The sequence below is a fragment of the Lactuca virosa genome, chromosome 4 (genome assembly GCF_052849685.1).
Source record: "Lactuca virosa cultivar CGN04683 chromosome 4, Lactuca_virosa_CGN04683_v6, whole genome shotgun sequence".
In the NCBI taxonomy this organism is placed as follows: Eukaryota; Viridiplantae; Streptophyta; class Magnoliopsida; order Asterales; family Asteraceae; genus Lactuca; species Lactuca virosa.
The window spans coordinates 408,497,718-408,516,677 of record NC_136429.1 but is presented as its reverse complement, the minus strand read 5'-3'; the positions used below and the strand labels follow the sequence as shown (position 1 = coordinate 408,516,677).

Here is an 18,960-nt window from a genome sequence, read left to right as displayed (position 1 = left end):
TGACGTGGGCTAAAAAGGCATGGCATTCCTTGTGTAGATACTTTTGAGCCTTGATGCTAGAGATGATTTGTAGATTTGTGTTGGGTTTCTCGCCATAAATAACGAGGGTTTCACTATTTGGTAGGTTAAGGCGAACGGCCTTTTCGTAACACATGATATCGGCATGGTGAGGACTCAACCAATCGTCACCACTAGAAAACAGCCCTTTAATGACGCGCAATCAATGACATGCACTGATTTACGATATGCATTTCTGTGTGTGCCCTAAAATTAGTGTCCAATAAAAAAAATTACAAACAAAGAGGGCGCTTTTATCTTAAATGTGCGTCCTCTACCAACGTCGCTTTATAATTTTTACTCAAACGCGCGTTTCTTATCTCAAAATCACAGGGATAATTTCTAGGGCTTTTTTAAACACTCATTCAAATCTCTTCTCTCCCCCTCCCCCGTCTCTCTATTTTGTTCTCTGATATCTCCCTTCCATCCATGCCGCCGTCTCCGTCGCCATCAAAACGAGGAAATGAGATAGTGCTTCATCTACGATCGTCCAGACGTCGATGCTTGATTAATCGGAGTTGAATACATTGTAACAAAAAAACTATTCTTAACCTTGCCGGATTCAGAAAAGCCGATGTGTCACATCCATGATTATGAGGTGCAGAGTGGCGTCCTTTTCCTTCCTGGATTCCCTGGTCCGATTGAACTGCAAGATCTGGAGAAAGTGGCGAAAACTCACGGGAATAGGATTCACTTTTCGCAGGTGGATAGAGGCAATCAACATCCCCTAGGTCTCCTGCAGGTGATGATGGCTCTAACTCGTGATGGCCAACTTTACCCTAATCTCGCAAAAGGTATAATTTACATTTCCTGATTTCCACCATTTTTGATCACCTGCAACTTATGTAGAAACTCTATCGATCATTTATTATTACATATGTTGAGTCTTGCTATGGTGTTTTGTTCCAAAAAGAAAGGGATAACAGAGTGTATATGGATGGTTTATCCCAAGGAATTCACCCAAAATCGAACGCCGATGGAGTTGGACTCAAAACTATTGTACGAGATGTCGATTTGCATTACTTGGAGACCTTGCAACGGTAATTTGGGAATATAGTCATCCAATTTCATTATACTTAGTTGTTAACAATGATTTATGTTAGATATATATTAAATTTTTTGGTGTTTTTTTTATTAGGTTTGTCCAACTCATTTGCGCCCTCGCCTAGCTGAGTCACTTGAGGTTGCTCCTAAGCAACTGGTATGGCGACAAATATCAGTTATCCTTTTTATAAATGTCAAATGTCCTTTATTTATTTATTTATTTATTTATTATCTGAATCATCTAGTATTTTTTGGTGTTATTTGTGAAGGGCTTAATAAGTCACTGATTGAAAATAGTGCAATCACCATGGGTAGACTTGCATCAGTTTGTCCTCAGCTTGTATCACCTCACACGGAGCATTTCATGCAAGCATGGCGTATTGCTTTAGCCATGTAAGTCCCAAATTTTTTACAACTTCAACCTCATTTCCTTTTTCTTAAATATTTTACTTAAAACATCATTTGACAATACTTAAATTTCTTAATGTTAACAAGATTCAGGATGATATTGAAAAGGAGGATGCTTTTCGAGGTCTCTGTGCAATGGTATGCATCTGCTTTTGTTTGGTTTTGACTTTTGATTTGATTTGAAGTAGAAACTTACTTATGTTTGTATGGTTTGCAGGTGAAAGTGAACCCATCAGGGGCATTAAGTTCACTTTTTTTCTTATGTAGAGCAATTGGTAGTAGGCATGTAAGTTTTTTCATTTCAACTATTCCTTAACACACACACACACACACAAAGTATATATATTTATTTCCTTGGTTTCTCTTCAATATACGTGTCAACACCATTTCAGCATGCACACCTGATTTTCAGAGGCTAGTCAATAAGATTTTGAAAATTTTAAAGTTAGTTTTTTAAAAGTAAATATAACAGGTTAATTGAGACATTTCATCTAGCCTAACTCATGACTACATATCCTTTTATATATTATTCATTCTCTTTTCATGTGACATGAAACTTAAAAGAACAATGAGATTTTCAAAATTCTCTTTTGGATCCTTTTAATTAATATGAAAATAAGGGACTAAAATAAAAAAATACACAAAATTTAACCATAATGGTGGGCCACTTTGTATATGTTTTGACAGCTTAGTCCCCACAAAGCTCGTCATCCTAAAATGCTAAAAAGCTAAATCTCACAATGGTATGCTCTAAGTGTAACATGTAAGCTTTGTGATACCAACAAAGCAACAGGGACAGAAAACTGGGGAGAGGAAAGGAAGAACAGGTAACCAAAACACTTTTGGAAAATTTACTTGTTTATCAAGACTTTCAAGTGTAAATAAACACGGATACAAGAATAGAACAAGTGCAGGTCTTTGTTCTAGATAACTTCAATAAAGAAACGTGATCAGGTGACGAAAATGAACATGGGACGGAAGAGGTAAAAACAAAACTAGTTGAACACGTATGGAAGCTTAAATGTCCCCTTTTGTTTGTGCAAATAATCATACACACTTCCCCCACTCATGAACTCTGTAGGAAGAAACTGGAGGAGGTAATGCCAGAGAGATTACCAGTTGGAATAGAGAAGGAGTTTGATAATTACAGGCATATTGTTGATCCAACTTTTCAATCCACTAACAGTAAAGGTGTGCTTTTAGCTTATTGTTTTAGAAGTTGATTGTAGTAGTTATATTTGTTGTTTCTCATCAATCTCAGGTTTAAGTGTTGAGAAGCAAATAGTATTGGATGGGCTTGTAAGCTGTGGAAAGAGTATTGCTCTTGCAATGCTTGTTCATTGGGCACGTGATAAAGGCTGGTTGGTATTGTATATTTCAGAAGGTCGAAGTTCGACCCTCTCTCCCTCGAACCCTGGCTCCCTTATCTGGTTTTACATATCTCTCTAGAAATCATCTTCATTGTAAGTATCAGTCGTATTCTATCTGTTTTTCATATCCCCTCAAGCAACATCCTAATACTCATTCTATATAAACATCGTTTGATTCCTTTCTATCGTTGTTACAGTGAAGTACTAAATATTTTGCTTCCTTGTGATGTCATATACCAGGTATATATATGTTTATATCTCATGATATAGGTTACATTTGCTGACTTTCTGGAAGAATTCAGTTCCATTCAGGATTATTAAACCCTAATTCAGTTTGCTCTAGATGATACACCTGCTGCTGTGAATGCTTTTCTTGAATGTTGGAAGTCGTATGCACTTGTGATAGTAGAAAGTGAACTATGGTCGGTAAAAAAAATACCTCAACTGCCCTTGGTAGGTTTTACAAAATTTTGGTTTCTTTTGAATCCTTCATGAGGTGATTTAGTCGTTTTGCTGTGTAAAAATGATAGGAAGTATCGTGGCATTGCTTCATGCATTCTTTAGTAATCTTCCACACGAATGGCTGGAGAAAACACATCTCCTTGCTTTTGAGCATGATGGTGGATGTGTTTGGGAAGAATAGTCAGCAGCCATCAATTCCTGTTGAAGCATTAGATATAATTGATCTTATGGACTTCCTGTTAGAATACACTTATTTAATCATATAATCAAATGAGTAACTTTATATACTATCTTATGTTTGTAACAAATTTATAAAACTCTGATTTTATTTATTTGTTTATAATTTTGATTACAGTCAGCATGTGGTGCATTATGAAGGGGAGGGGGGACCTGTACAGACGAATTCTAAACCAAAAGCAGATGTATTGGGTTTATATGGGTTGAGAGGCTTACTGAGTACCTTGGATCTTCAACTGGTTAGAAGCATTGTATAATATAATGAAAAGCTTAAAGAACAACTTAGAAAGGAAAATGAACTCCCTGGCTTGTGCTTCACCAAATTGACTCTACAATCACAAATTCCAACAGTTAAAATTTTTAAAATGAACTCTCTGGCTTGTGCTTCACCAGATGTATTGGGTTTATGTAGCTCTCAAAAGCTTGGTTTTATCTATTCCCATTCGTGGATCAAAGTGAGGGGTTTTTATCAAGCTCCACTTCTAATTCTGGTTTTAGAATCTGGAATGCATCTTTCTTCTATTCGTTAATGTTAACTTTAAGTGTGCTCATGGTCTATTTTTTGGTGATATTTTATAATTAAAAGAAGGTATTAATGGAGAAATTTTGGTTTGAAATATTTGATTTTTGATTTGACAAGTGGCAGGGATGCCAGTAGTATTTTTTTTCAGCATTAGAGAGTAAAGGAAGAATAGATGTGATGGAGCACCATGGCTCTTTGTACCACGGTCTAAGTCTAGTAAGTTACTTATAAAATTTTTTTTTTTTTTTGATAAATTGAGGTTATTACCTATTTGTGATTTTTAGTTTTCACATGGTATGTATAATGTATCCATTATTATAGTAATATATGTATATGTGTGAAGATTTGTATATTCATAGTACTGCTTTACTTTCTTGACTTTATTTGTAGGTGAAGCTGTTGAACAAACTTGCATCAGCTAGAGCTTCAGATCAAGCTAGTGGAAGCAAAGTTTTGACCAATTTGATGGAGGAACTACAGGAACCGGGTGTTGTTATTGAGCTTAGATTAAAAAAAGATCAAAATCCTGCAGATTTGAAAGGATGGTATGTAGACTGTAGATTTACATGGTGCATAGTGATTGTTAATTATATATGTCATGAGGTTTGAATGTATTCATATGTTGTGGTATTTACATATCTTTTCAAGACTATGGAAATGTGGTGCTAAAGCATTTAGCAAACAAAATTGAATCAGATCCCAAGCTTGAAAAAACACCTGTTAACTATGAAAGGGTATGTGTTGCTGGATATATGGGGCTGGATCCTTTTGTAAATCATACTTCTTAAATTAAATTGTAAAAAAAATAATAATAATAAATAAATATAAATGAAATTTATAGGCACCGAGCAATAAGGATGCGATAAAACTCGGACTAGCAGTGGTTGCAGCTGTAAATGAGTTCTCAGCTCTGAAAACTACGAGTTCTCAGCTGTAATCAAGTTAACTTGGGGTGCATTATGCATAACTCAGAAGATGCATGATGCTTTATATATGGATAGGTGCTTTTCCAACAGGTAAAAGATTCTACCTTTTAGTGAGAATTTCATTTTTAGTTTAGATCTAATGAACGTTTTCTGATTACTGAAGTTCATTGAGACAAAAGAAATGCTACTACTAGATCAAGCAAACCTTCAAGTGCATAAAGTTTTATCCACCAATCATATAGATGAAAATGAGGAACAATGTATTGACAAAGTAATTTTTCAATAAACCTTTGGTTTGACAGCAGGCTACAAGATTATCACTTGCATCCAGTAAGGGGCGTTTCTTTATTATTCATTATCATTGGCAATCTATTCCTTAAATTGTTTTTTGCTATTTTTCTTTTTATAGGATAGTACATATTATATCACATCTGTTAGTGTGTATATATATATATATATATATATATATATATATATATATATATATATGCATTATGATGTACTTTTAAAGGTTGTTGATTGTGTGATTAATAAAAGCTTTTTGGTTTCAGCTAATGTTCAAGTCATTATTTGCCATCTACACCCGGTGGAGAACAACCAATTTTTTGACATGGAGGATTTGTTTTTTACAAGATATCTGAAACAAGGTGTCCCTTAATAGCAATGTAGTAATAGGTTATATAGTTAGGGAAAACCTCTTAATAACAATGTACAATCAGATCCCCTTAATACAAATGTATTACAATTTTTTTACATGACGTTATTAGATGAAACTGATTGTTTTGATATATATTTGTTTCCATATTTTTGTATTATGCGTAAATGAGTATCGTAAAGACACTTCGTAAATGTATATCGTAAATGGTTGCTCAAGTTTATGACACGCAAATGCGTGTCATCTTCATTTATGACAGGGGCTTTAATGATACGCAATGCGTGTCATAAACGTGTGTCGTAAGGTTACGGCACGCAAATGTGTGTCGTCTTCCTTTATGACAGGGGCTTCCTTGATACGCATTGTGCGTCGTAAACGCGCGTCGTCTATAGACGACGCGCAAAAGCGTGTCATAAATGCGCGTCGTAAATGCGTGTCATAAATGCGTGTTAAAACTGGTGGTTCACGAAACTTTTCTCTACACCACTATCGAAAAGTATGCATGTGTATGAGTTATTTAAGAGGAACGTACTAGTAACAGCATGTGTATGAGTTATTTAAGAGGAACCATTCCCATGCCTCTGCCATTTCTATTTTACGCCTTTAGGCAATATCTCTTGAAATTCCCCGTCTCATCGCATCCATAGCAAGCGCGACTCACTCCAGCATTAGCGGCTTGGGTTTTTTGTTGTGTCGGTGCTTTGCAGAAACGAGCAGTATGCTTCTTCCTATTGCAACTGTTACATTTCATTTCCTGACAGACTCCATGGTGATGGTAGTTGCACTTGTCGCATTTTGGAAGAGTCCCATCATATTGCTTGGCTGGTGTAGGGGCGGTGATGGCATGGGTGGCGATATTTTGTTGTTTCATGGCTGGGTCTTGAGCGGATTGGCCCTTCTTTTTGTTCCAAAACTTCCTCATGTTGTCACCCCCTTTTGGTTCTTCGGACGTGGGGGTTATGATGCCTTGACGAACTCCCTGGTCGACAAGAGTTTGTGCCAAACGCTTGGCACTGTCGAAGGTGCTTGGGTTGGCGGATACGACCATTCCCTAGATCTGAGGGGATAGTCCCAAAATGTAACGCTCCACTTTCATGGCCTCTGGGGTGACCATTCCAGGGCACAAAGTTGCCAGTTTGTTAAATTTAGCAGTGTAGGTGGCAATATCGGAGCTCTTCATGGAGTGTTCCCTCAGTTCTTGTTCCAGCTTCTGCATCTCGCTCCTTAGACAGTATTCCTCGAGCATCATAACTTTCAGGTCCTCCCAACTCATGGCATTTCCCACAGCTAGGGTTAGAGTTTTTACGTGGTCGTTCCACCAAGACAAGCCGAGTCAGCGAATGTACACACTGCGTATTTGACTTTGAATTCATCTGGGCAAGCACAAATTTCAAAGATGGACTCGGTTTTCTCAAACCATCTTGTCAGAATAACGACCCCGTCATCGCCATGATAGGTCCTGGGCTTGCAGTTCATGAATTCTTTGTAGGAGCACATTCGCTGGTGCCCTTGGTTTTCGCCTTAATTGGAACTGTTAGTCTCGTTTCCGCTTCCATTGCCATTACTGCTGATTTAGGCCACAACGGTAGACACAACGGCTGTTACAGCAGCCTGGAACACAGCAGAGTCCATCTGTGAAGGCGGTGGTGGTGGCGGTGGCGTTGATGTACTGTTGAAGCGCCTGTAAGATTTCAGTGGTGGCATTTTCTGCCATGAAGTTCAATGATGGAATGATGACAATTTTTCAGTAATGAGTAAAAGTCGGGTGTCATAAAATATTTTAGTTATGCATGTACTATGTTTCGTTTTTATTGTAACTTGTAGGCAATTCGTAAATACAGATATACCATAACAAGTAAACAATTTGCATAACGATTTATGAATTTAACAGCCACACTTAATGAAATAAATGTTGGATTAGGTGTCTAAGCCCATAACTATTATTGGTATGTATTCGACCCGAGAGTAACATGGTCCATTTGGGTTGTATATCATCAGGACAATTTGTTAGGATGGACTTTTGAGAGAAGGTTATTTATGGTTTATTAATATATTATAAGTTATAATATATTAATATGAAATCATATGTTTTAATTAGTATTGATCAAGAATTAATTTGGAATTAATTTAGTGGTCAAAAGAGACTAATTAAATCTATGGGGACTAATTATGATAATTAGTTATATTTATATGTGTTGGGCTTATGATCCATGTTGGACCAAGTTTATGTATGGATATATAAAGAGTTGGGCCACATGAACTATGGATCATAAAACCCATGGGTATGGATTTGGGTTATATCCATGACCCTAGAAATCCCACATATAAATAGATACTTCATTGCCCAAAATCGCCATTTGAATCTTCTTGGAGTTCATGGTGTCTTTTGTGTGCATGGAATTCTCTCTCAAGTTCATTCTTTGTCCATGGTGTGTTGTGATTCCATTTGAGGCTTCCACACTATTGGGGCTAAGCTTTTTAAAGCCAAATAGACCAAGACTTCAGCTCCATCAAAAGGTATGTCATGCTAACTAGTATATTATATTTTATGTTATCTGCATGCTAGCTGTAAGATTAATACCTTGGAAACCATTTGCATGTATAATTAGTGAAAACATAGATCCAAGGTATTTAGGGTTGTATGTACACCATAGGATGTTGTAGTATACCAAAACCCAACAGTGGTATCAGAGCCATGGGTTGTTTTCAATTATACTTTATGCAAGTTACTGAAAAAAAACTGAAAAAAATCGAATTTTTTGTTGTCGGGACAGCAAACTCGACAAGTCCAGTGATGGACTCGACGAGTCCATGAACAAATTCATCCAACTCGTCGAGTTGGTTCATGCACTCGACGAGTTGGACCCCCTGACAGCTTATCTTCGAGTTTTTTGGCATGTTTTGGATTAGAATCATTACCGCAAAGTGTTTTTGTTCATTAAATTTGTTTTTTGATACTATGGTAATGTTTATTCTCATCCAAATAAAGGATATTAATCAAAGTTTCAAGTTTTATACATGTTTATATGATGCTTGAAAAATGTTGATTATGAATGTTCATGTTTATGAGTTTGTTTAGATTAATAGGAAAAATTATGAGTTAGTTGTTTTTAATCCAAATTAATCTAGAAGTTGTTCATAATATGTGTTTTTGTAACTTGTCCTCAAGTTACATGAAAAGTCACATTTATGAATTTTAAAACTCATAAAATTTCCATAAGTTATGAAAAAATGAAGAGTCACATTTTTTAATGCTTTGAAAGTCTTCCATAACTTGTCTACAAGTTATGGAACTTGAAGGGTTTTTTCCATTAAACCACTTTAAAATTCATAAGTTATGGAAACCATAAGTTTTTCAATTGTTCAAAACTTGTCCTCAAGTTTTGGAATTTGTAAAGTCAAACCCCATAGACACTTTAATTCCAAAACCAAGAATTTTAAAAGTTAAAGTTCAAACTTTATGGACTTCATTAAATTAATTAAAGTGTCTAATTAAAAGAGTTAATAATTCCATAAAGACATGGTTTAAGTTTAATTAAATTAAGAGTATAGTTTAATTAATAGATTAAACCACCAAGTATTTTAAATGTTTAAAATACACCCTTATACTATTATAATATTAATAGTTAATACTTATATATATGTATAAGAACAAAGTCAGGCTTACCGTTAGTAGACCTCATTCACGAAGCCGATCTATAAGGGGGGTATAAGGTTACTGCCTATAAAATGGCAGTTTAATGGGTGTCCACTCTCACCCACCGCTTCCTTGACTGGTGAAGGGTCGTTAGCCGAAAGGGTAGGACAAGGACTATAATTATCCCTTCATTAAAAGTATTAATGATAAATACTAAGTAACTAAACCTTTTATAAATACCCAATCTTAGTTACTTAGGAAAATGTGAATTTGGTGCTAACCCATGAAATTCACACTTTGTACCTTACCAAGTCGTTGGTGGAGCGTGTGTGGGTAACCGGCACACTAACTTGGATTATTAACGATAACAAAGGGTGACTTAATGCTTATCATAGATCGGTGGAGCGCGTGTGGGTAACCGGCACATCAATTAGGTGATAATATTAAGGGTACCAAGTGAATTTGCATGGTTATTCACACCTTGTTTTGTGATCCTCGGCATCCCAGTCACAAAATTTGAGAGGGCACACTCGAGATTGAAACATGCCGTTGAAAAGTTCAATGAATCTCAAAAGATCTAGGAGTTTCAAATCCAATTAAAACCTAATAAATTATTTCGTTTTTCATGGTGGAAATTGGTGAATCGTCATTCGCCTACCTTCAAATATCTTATAGCTTGGATTACGGCATCCCTCTTCCAAGTTATAAAATATTGTGTCGGGTCCTAGCCTTAATATTTCATATTGGGTGTTATATTAAGGACTTAAAAATCAACTAACTTGAATATCTCCCATTTTAGATGTCTAGTTTAGACATCTATGATCTACCCAAATCTCTTGGAATTTCACTTCCTCCACCCCCTCCAATTATTCTCCCTAACCCACAAGTTCAAGGTCACTCAAGCCCTATTGGCAAGCAAGATCTATGTGTGATCATATCTTGGAGATGAAGTCACATATTGACAAGCCGGGGGAGTTGGGTGTCAAAGTCTTGAGAAAGTTGGATGTTCAATCACTTTCTAAGTCACATAGTGAGTTCTTTTGGGACTACTATGTGAAAAACCATGACTTGACCCTTAATGATCTTACCTATTTGCTTGGTGCTGCTGAATCAGAAATGATTTGAGGACTAGTAAAGCGAATTTGATTAGAAGATCAAATTCCCAAACCTTCTATTGCCAAAGGATAGGGCATTGGTTGCGAAGCTGCCTAATTTACCTGAACAATCATAAGGTTGGTAAAGTCAAAGATTTTGACTCTACTTCGGGTAAAGTGCACTATCTAACTCTATTAAGTTCCTATTTGAGATTCTTATACATGGTGTGACCAGATCACATTTTGATGTTTTGTAGAATCGAAGAGAGGAAGCTTAAAGGAAGTATATGCTGATTCTGATCGCGAAGATGGATTTCGATCGCATGGTTCGGTGATCAGAATTATGAGTTGTTGCTTAAGAGTTATGATATATTGCTTAGGAATAGATAACAACAAATTTTTCATATGCATTTGCATTGTAAGGATAAGTTTTTCCGCAAGTTTTAAATAAAAGATAAGGTTTTATTTTATTTATTTTAAATACCCTTACAGTGGCATTTGTGAAAAATGGTTGTTTATATGATTCCATTGATAGCAATATTGGAAAATGGATTTGATTCTTTCAGATGTGGTAGTGTCATAATTTACCAAATAAGGAAAGATTCTCATCACCCAAGTTTCAATTGGACCGAAACTTGGAATCATACAAGTTGTATGATGAATGAGAATTTTCATCATTGGAAAATTAAGTCAAGTGAAAGGACTAAGGGATTGAGTACACATTCGTGTGCACTGGTCAAGTCCACCACAAAGATCGATAAGACTATTCGTCATGATTTACTAAAGTTTAGTAAATATGGTTATACTTACAAGTTTAAGTATAATTCTGAAACATTGGAAAATATTCGATGTATGGCAGAACGAATGAGAAGAATCAAATTAGGCAGAAAGATAAAAGTTTCTCAAATCTGAAAAGATGGGAGAGTACTTTAGTATCATGTTTTATGATCATCTTAATGATTAAGATACCATATCACAAATGATCCTCTAAGGACATCTTAGTGCTTTCTTATGGCTAAGAAGAGGAGTCATGAATTGTTGGAATGGTTAAATCAAGAAGATGAGTCATACTTCGTTCCAAAAGCAAAGTCTTAGAGTCATACTCCAAGATTGTAACTTGGTGACACATCTTAAAAAAAAGGTTTATTAAGACTAGTCAAATGTAAGAGTAAAATGTTTTCTACTCTTGTACATTTGAAATTGGTAAGCTGTGATGTTTTGGATAAAACAGAGACCAACTTAGGCCAATTGCATGAAGTGTTAGTCTTGATAAGAATCCGCACTATCCCTTGAATATTTGTTTTGTCAAGGAATGGTTCTTGACAAGAGAGTCTTATATGTCAAGAGGACAGTGGGAGTCTTAAAGGTCTTGAAAGTTTCAATAACTAATCAAGGATAAAACCTATAGTTCTTCACTAGCACACGACTTGAGGTTTATAACCTATCGTGTTGACATTTCTATGCCCATAACTACTTGGAAGCAATGGCAGGCCCTTGGGCTTCCAGGTGGCAAGAAGTTAAGACTGCACAAGTTCAATCCATTTGAATTTGGAAGTGTCACTAACCTTGTCTTGTGATTATGGTTTTGACAAAATTCATATGGATAAGAACTCATACACCATAAAATCTAAGTGTCATAAGGTTTCTCTCTGATTCATGAAAATAATGGTGAGGAAACGCTTTCACTAAGTAGATTTTTAGTAGATAGCAATTATGATATTTGCATTCTCAAAGTCGTTAGTGGAGCGTGTGTGGGTAACCGGCACACTAGCATGGACTTGTGAGAAATGGCAAAGGTCTAAACAATTGAGACTATGATTATGGCATCCCTTTTTCATAGTTCTAAAATTGTTTAGACACACATGTGAGCTATCTAAGGAAAGGTGTATGATTTTGATGAAGTTTTATCAAAGCATCTAGTATCAGAAATCTGAACTTTGGTAAGAGAGTCAATAAAGTATTGATTTCTAGAAGTCCAACTGATTTCTGGATACATGTCAAAGCTAGTGGGAGCATAAGTGTTATGCTAATAATTATCATGTTAGTGGGAGCATGATTATTATGTTAAGTGTTAATTATAGAAAATAAAAGGGTTTCAATTGGGAAAAGTTGTTTTGCTATAATTAAGGGAGAGGAAATTATACTTCATTTCAATTCTAAAAGCTTAGATTGAGATTTTGATCATCTTTAGTCAGGGGTATATATATGAATTTTGTGTTGGAATGGTTCAACATAAGGAAATTCTATATATATTGCGTTTTCAAAATTCGATTATGATTACGACATCCCTCTTCATAGTCAAATTTTGAGAACATGGCAAATAAAAAATATTGTAGCAAAAGATTGGTCTAGTATCATGTCTTTATGTGAAACATCATGAATCGTGTCCCATATGCTTCAGATATAGGATCGATTGCATGTGCTATAATATTTATCCTTTCTAAATTTTCTGAATGCCTAAGGCATTAAGATCTAGAATTGGATATGACTAAAATGATTAAACAATTGTCGAGGACAATCTAAGGTTTACCAAAGATTGGTTGCTCAGGGATAGTTGGAAGTATAGTGTTAATTTTTGGAAAGGACCATAATTGACATATTCTGAAAAGAGGCAACTCTTGTTCAGAAGTGACAGTCAAAATGAGAATATGGAAATATATCCCAAAGGTAGAAGTTGTTCATTGAATCTGTGTAAGATTAGGAAACTTAATGCAAGAAGGTTTTTCAAAGCAATGTACTTTGAATTTGAGATTTTGGTTCCATGGAATGCTCTCCATTGGGATACTCTGTAATGATTGTTGACAAGTCTTTGTGACTTTGTGCATAGTCATTACGAGAGGATCAATGCATATAAGTTTAGAATCTAACAGATTTCGTTAAATGGTAGGGATTTGGAATTCTTACATTTACGATAAAGATTTGGGATTGTGAAATGAGCATCATTGGAATCATGTTCAATTGATCTATTTCACAAAGTAAAGATCATAGATAAACATAGTGTGCATACTTGATGTATGGCATGACTAGTGTTTACAAAACATAGTTTACATGCTTGGAGCATGGGACAACTATTGTTTTAATTCAAGTATAAAGTTGATTATTTGAAACATTATACAATGAATAATGAGTAATCAATATGGTGTTTAAATAAAAGGTGTTTTATTTACTCTCAAAGGTGCTTGGGACCATAGAGGATTAGTATTATTCTTGTGTTTCACTTTGCATGTTTTGACTTCCAGAATAACTAGGTTATTCTTTCGAATGACTAAGTTACTCAAACCATCCACAGTCGATAATACGTTGGAAGTAGGTATTAAGGCAAGACTGTCATGAATCGGGTTTGTAGATGTCCAAGGTAGTGGACACAGTAAGAGTTACTACAACATTCATGAGTACTCCTGGAATAGGGATTCGAGTATTGGATTCAACCCACGCTCATTTGAATCACTTCATGGATTTTATCACGAGTGATCATGAGACGATAATATCTTATATTCTTCAAACCTAGAGATATGAGTTGTTACTATGAGTTGGTTGTACATTGATTGCACGAAAACGCATTCGGTAACTCAATGTTATAAAACGTGCCTTTGTGTATGATTCAACAAGTAGTAGAACAAGCCATATGAGTCGAAGGTTATCCATTCCTTTTACCTTCGGGATAAAAGCGATATCTGTGGGCCCCTCGATGATTTAGTGATGACAAACGTAAGTGCTCGGCCGGGCCTAGACTGATTTGATTTGTTCAATTAGTCAATCGTCATAAATCGGAAATCGGGAAACAACAAATGGACAAAGAGAATGATTATAATCCATGTCTCAGTCCATATGATATCTAGAATGGACGAATATATGATCCCTTATCTAATGGATGTGTCATTGATTTTTTCAGAGTTCGACAACGGCTTTTAAGAGCTACGATTGCTAGTCGGGATCTTGGAGTCATACTTGAATAATAGTTTTAGACTTATCCAAGTGGGAGAATGTTGGATTAGGTGTCTAAGCCCATAACTATTATTGGTATGTATTCGACCTGAGAGTAGCATGGTCCATTTGGGTTGCATATCATCAAGACAATTTGTTAGGATGGACTTTTGAGAGAAGGTTATTTATGGTTTATTAATATATTATAAGTTATAATATATTAATATGAAATCATATGTTTTAATTAGTATTGATCAAGAATTAATTTGGAATTAATTTAGTGGTCAAAAGAGACTAATTAAATCTATGGGGAATAATTATGATAAATAGTTATATTTATATGTGTTGGGCTTATGATCCATGTTGGACCAAGTTTATGTATGGATATATAAAGAGTTGGGCCACATGAACTATGGATCATAAAACCCATGGGTATGGATTTGGGTTATATCCATGACCCTAGAAATCCCACATATAAATAGATACTTCATTGCCCAAAATCGCCACTTGAATCTTCTTGGAGTTCATGGTGTCTTTTGTGTGCATGGAATTCTCTCTCAAGTTCATCCTTTGTCCATGGTGTGTTGTGATTCCATTTGAGGCTTCCACACTATTGAGGCTAAGCTCTTTAAGGCCAAATAGACCAAGACTTCAAGCTCCATCAAAAGGTATGTCATGCTAACTAGTATATTATATTTTATGTTAAATGCATGCTAGCTGTAAGATTAATACCTTGGAAACCATTTGCATGTATAATTAGTAAAAACATAGATCCAAGGTATTTAGGGTTGTATGTGCACCATAGGATGTTGTAGTATACCAAAACCCAACAATAAAACACATGCCCATTTCATTGATAATATAGTTTTAGTACATGGTTTCGTGAAAATTGACCTTTAAGAAGGTCTAAAAGAAAGAGTAGCACCAACGCTTACTCGTAAATATAATCGATCACAAAAATGTGAGTAGTATAAGCCATACTCACGGCGGGTAGTCTCCTGTGAGCCATGGGATGAAGACATGGAGGCCTGCATCTCTACTATCTGATGCTGAGCTGCGATCACCCTCTCCTCGAGGGTCGAGTGCCTCTCTTGGTACTTCCTCATTTCCGCTCGAGCGGTGGTGAGGTATTCCTGGAGGCGGTCAATGATATGACATGTCTAAGGGTAGTCCCTCTCTATTCGTCGAGCTCGTGCGTCAGTGTCCTCAACAGCGGCCCCCAGTTCCATGATCTGATTCGCCGATGCCCTGGTCTGATCTCCGAGATATGCGATCCGCTGAACCATAACATGGAGGGCCCTATTTGCCGGTTCTCCATGACTGAGGTTATAGAAACCTCGCTCCATGTCGTATGAAGAACGTTGGTGTTGCTGCCTGCTCCACCTCTCCAGGTCCTCTGCCCAACGGGGCATGTGTCCCTAGTAGCCTAGACGACGTGCGGGAACTCGGGCGACATAAAGTGGATTAATGACTTTGGACTATGTGTCCGAATCCTCCTCTTCCTCTTCCTCGTCTTCTTTTTCCTCCTCCTCTAGATCCTCTTCAGGATCTTCCTCCATTATCTCCTCAAGATCCTCTTCGGGATCGTCTTCGATCCATCCGCCATTTCCCTAGTTAGGGAAATAGGGGTCTCCGGGCATATGGAATCCTGTTATGACGTCAGTACAAGAATGGAGATATGAGAAATACATGAAGGTTTTAAGTGTATGACTCTATAGTATTCTAAAGTACTCCTATAGTATTTTATACTTGATGTTTGATTCTAGAATTTCTTGGTATATAGGGTTGGTAAGTTTTAGATTTGTTGCCCACCACGACCATTCCTAAACACATGTTAGTCATATGTCATAAAAATATAGTTGATCAGGCTATATGTATACCATATATGATTCCATAACTATCTAGGCTTAATCGTAGTGTTTAACTTATCTAAATAACTTTTTATATGGTTCTTATTATGACATTGTTTCTAGTATGTATGCAAGTACGTATACTTTTTATAAAAATACTATTATATTTTAAAATTATACTTCTTAGTGTCACAACTAACCTTTTTGACTAGGAAATTCCGTCCTCAAGTAAGCAAGGACTATTGTGAGACTTGTGCTAACAAGGCTAAGTGTAAAACATGAGTTCCTAATGAGCCATGTAGTGTTAGAATCCAAATCTCTCCAAGTATGTGAAATCTCTCCCAAATCTCTCCAAGTATGTGAAATCTCTCCCAAATCTCTCCATGTATATTGAATCTCTCCCAAATCTCTCCAAGTATGTGAAATCTCACCCAAATCTCTCCAAGTATGTGAAATCTATCCCAAATATCTCCAAATATGTGAAATCCCTCCAAGTATATTGAATCTCTCCCAAATCTCTCCAAGTATGTGAAATCTCTCCCAAATCTCTCCAAGTATGAGAAATCTCTCCCAAATCTCTCCACATATCTCAAATCTCTGGCAAATCTCTCTAAGTACCTTCCTCAGTCGAAAACAGCTCAAAACCGGAAGAGGAAACCCTAACAGGATCCTCTTGGTCCGGAACCCTCTTGGTCCTGAACCTCTTGGTCCGGAACCCTCTTAGTCCGGAATGTCTGCTAAGGAAGTCAAGAGGAATCGCACCTCGGAAGCCTCTCATCCGGACCACTCACTTCGGAACCCCCTTCTTGCTTCGGAACTTCGCTCCGGAAGGTCTCGCTTTTGCCACGCCTCGCTCCGGAAGACAGCTGGCCGGACTGAACTTCACTCGCATGACTCCGGAACCTTGAAGAGCGCCTCCGGAACTCCTTGCCTACCCCCTTCGGACCCTCGCATCCCTAATCCTCCCCTCTGAAATTTGGAATATAGCTCTGGAATGCTAAGAGGAGCTTCGAAATTCATGTTGTGGCTCCGGATTTCACCCCTCCACTCCGGATTATTGTCATTTTCGGACTTTTTCATCATTTTAAAGCATTTTGACGTCGGAAATCGCACCAAACTCATATTTTTCATATCTTAGACCCCTTAAACCACCATTATATGCCAAAATTAATTATTTTAAACATATTTATATAACATAATGCCCAAGATTTTTATGAAGGTATTCTAAGAGGATAAGGGTTTGATTTGATGTAAATTCTTCATTTCCCATGCAAATCCCAGTAATCTATGCATTAACCCTTAGTGATAGACATTACCCACCAGTACTCCAAGCAAATGTCAAATCACTCCTTATCTTCCCTTACTGAAAACGTGAACTACTCTCTCACCTCTCATATCCATATTCAGTAAACTCCTAAGAACACTCTCATTTTCTCTCAAATACTCCTCCCAAGAGCAAAGTTAAGGATCTTGCTGGAAGCAAAATTCTCAAATCTTCCCTGGAGTTTTCTATAGTAAGTTCTCCACTCATCTAAGATTTTATATAATCTTCAAGATGAATCCATATTATTTTACTCATAATAATATGTGATAATCAACCTTAGGACAACGTTCTTCCCAGAGGAGTTCCTCATCTCAGCCAAAAGTTTAAGCTTGAGATCTTCACTCCATAACTCCAAACAACTCCTTAACCAACTCAAGGTGAGCTTCATACCCCACTTTTTCCAAGTTTTTATTGTTTTGGGGGAGAGTACAAGTCAAAGTCTTGTGTAAATCATGATCAAATTGATTATTGTGTATGCATGCCATCTACCACGTGCTTAAGTATGAAATTCCTTAATCTTAGTGCAAAAACTCGAGATTTTTGGTTAAGTCTCAAGAGTTTGGATTATTTTTCACAAAATATGTTTAGAAACAAGAACTAGTATATACCAAGTATAAGTCATGAATTTTTACAACAACTATGAGGAATTGCTTCAAGCTTCACTTAAACAAGTTCTTAGATAAAATATTTTGGGAATTGATTAAAAATATGAAAATAATAATATTTTGAAATCACTGTTGGTCAAACATAAATATAAAGGTTATCTTGGAGTATTAATTCATGCTCATGACTTTTACCAGATCAACTGATTAGTTGGGTTATTTATAAATAATTTATTATAAATAACTTATCAAGGACAATATACGAAAATAGAGTTTTTCATGACAAAATTGTTTGCATGTCATAAACTGCTGTCGTAAAACCTTTAGGAACATAAGTAATGTTCTATAGGTCTTAAAACAGAAAATGCGTGTCATAACCGGCAGTTATAAATTTATACAAATTATAACTTGACACTTTTTCTCTTGACTAAAATGACTTATTTATCAATAAACGAAAAGGAACGAACACGAGCACCCAGTTAACGAGCACAATCAACGATATGGAATGAGAACGATATTTCTATACAATAAGTACAAATTCATTATTTCTCTAACATATAATGGATCTCTAACGATTTCTCAAAAGGTTGTTAATATTCTAGTCAGACAAATCTCAAAAGTACCTAAATATAAAAATATTAGTGTACGTCTAAAGTCCTGTAAGGAGTTATAGCTAGAGTCTCCTGGAGGGAGGGCGGAAATTTGTGTATAGATCTATACGGGGTTGACACCCCGCACCTTCGTTGTTCGCTACAGCTAGACAGGCCAGTCTAGGGTGACAAATGTCTTATCCAAACCGAGGGCGCCTGAGAAACGCCAAAACAGGCACTCCGTCAGATTAGTATGG

The 18,960-nt window shown here is 36.3% G+C and overlaps 2 protein-coding genes across 2 annotated transcripts; both read left to right on the top strand.

The window, feature by feature from the left end:
• Window positions 1–378: 378 nt before the first annotated feature.
• On the top strand, window positions 379–1,920 carry LOC145169071 (oil body-associated protein 1A-like). The gene is made up of 6 exons (XM_079087652.1): window positions 379–851; window positions 971–1,097; window positions 1,196–1,258; window positions 1,371–1,494; window positions 1,597–1,647; window positions 1,727–1,920. Exons 1-3 carry the CDS (start codon window positions 632–634, stop codon window positions 1,224–1,226), a joined length of 378 nt encoding a protein of 125 aa, XP_078943778.1. The 5' UTR covers window positions 379–631; the 3' UTR covers window positions 1,227–1,258; window positions 1,371–1,494; window positions 1,597–1,647; window positions 1,727–1,920.
• On the top strand, window positions 1,474–5,782 carry LOC145106519 (uncharacterized). The gene is made up of 14 exons (XM_079043477.1): window positions 1,474–1,494; window positions 1,597–1,647; window positions 1,727–1,795; window positions 2,464–2,492; window positions 2,591–2,659; window positions 2,867–3,119; window positions 3,213–3,332; window positions 3,410–3,579; window positions 3,697–4,317; window positions 4,492–4,646; window positions 4,750–4,835; window positions 4,943–5,117; window positions 5,191–5,357; window positions 5,579–5,782. Exons 1-9 carry the CDS (start codon window positions 1,474–1,476, stop codon window positions 3,833–3,835), a joined length of 921 nt encoding a protein of 306 aa, XP_078899603.1. The 3' UTR covers window positions 3,836–4,317; window positions 4,492–4,646; window positions 4,750–4,835; window positions 4,943–5,117; window positions 5,191–5,357; window positions 5,579–5,782.
• Window positions 5,783–18,960: the final 13,178 nt, after the last annotated feature.

Bases quoted from the DNA above. Each gene is read 5' to 3' on its own strand.
- LOC145169071 (XM_079087652.1), top strand. From the start codon at position 632: ATGTGTCACATCCATGATTATGAGGTGCAGAGTGGCGTCCTTTTCCTT. The intron at 852-970 runs GTATAATTTACA...TGTTCCAAAAAG, and splicing joins TTACCCTAATCTCGCAAAAG to AAAGGGATAACAGAGTGTAT. The intron at 1,098-1,195 runs GTAATTTGGGAA...TTTTTTTATTAG, and splicing joins TACTTGGAGACCTTGCAACG to GTTTGTCCAACTCATTTGCG.
- LOC145106519 (XM_079043477.1), top strand. From the start codon at position 1,474: ATGGCGTATTGCTTTAGCCAT. The intron at 3,333-3,409 runs GTAGGTTTTACA...TAAAAATGATAG, and splicing joins AAATACCTCAACTGCCCTTG to GAAGTATCGTGGCATTGCTT. The intron at 3,580-3,696 runs GTTAGAATACAC...TTTTGATTACAG, and splicing joins ATTGATCTTATGGACTTCCT to TCAGCATGTGGTGCATTATG.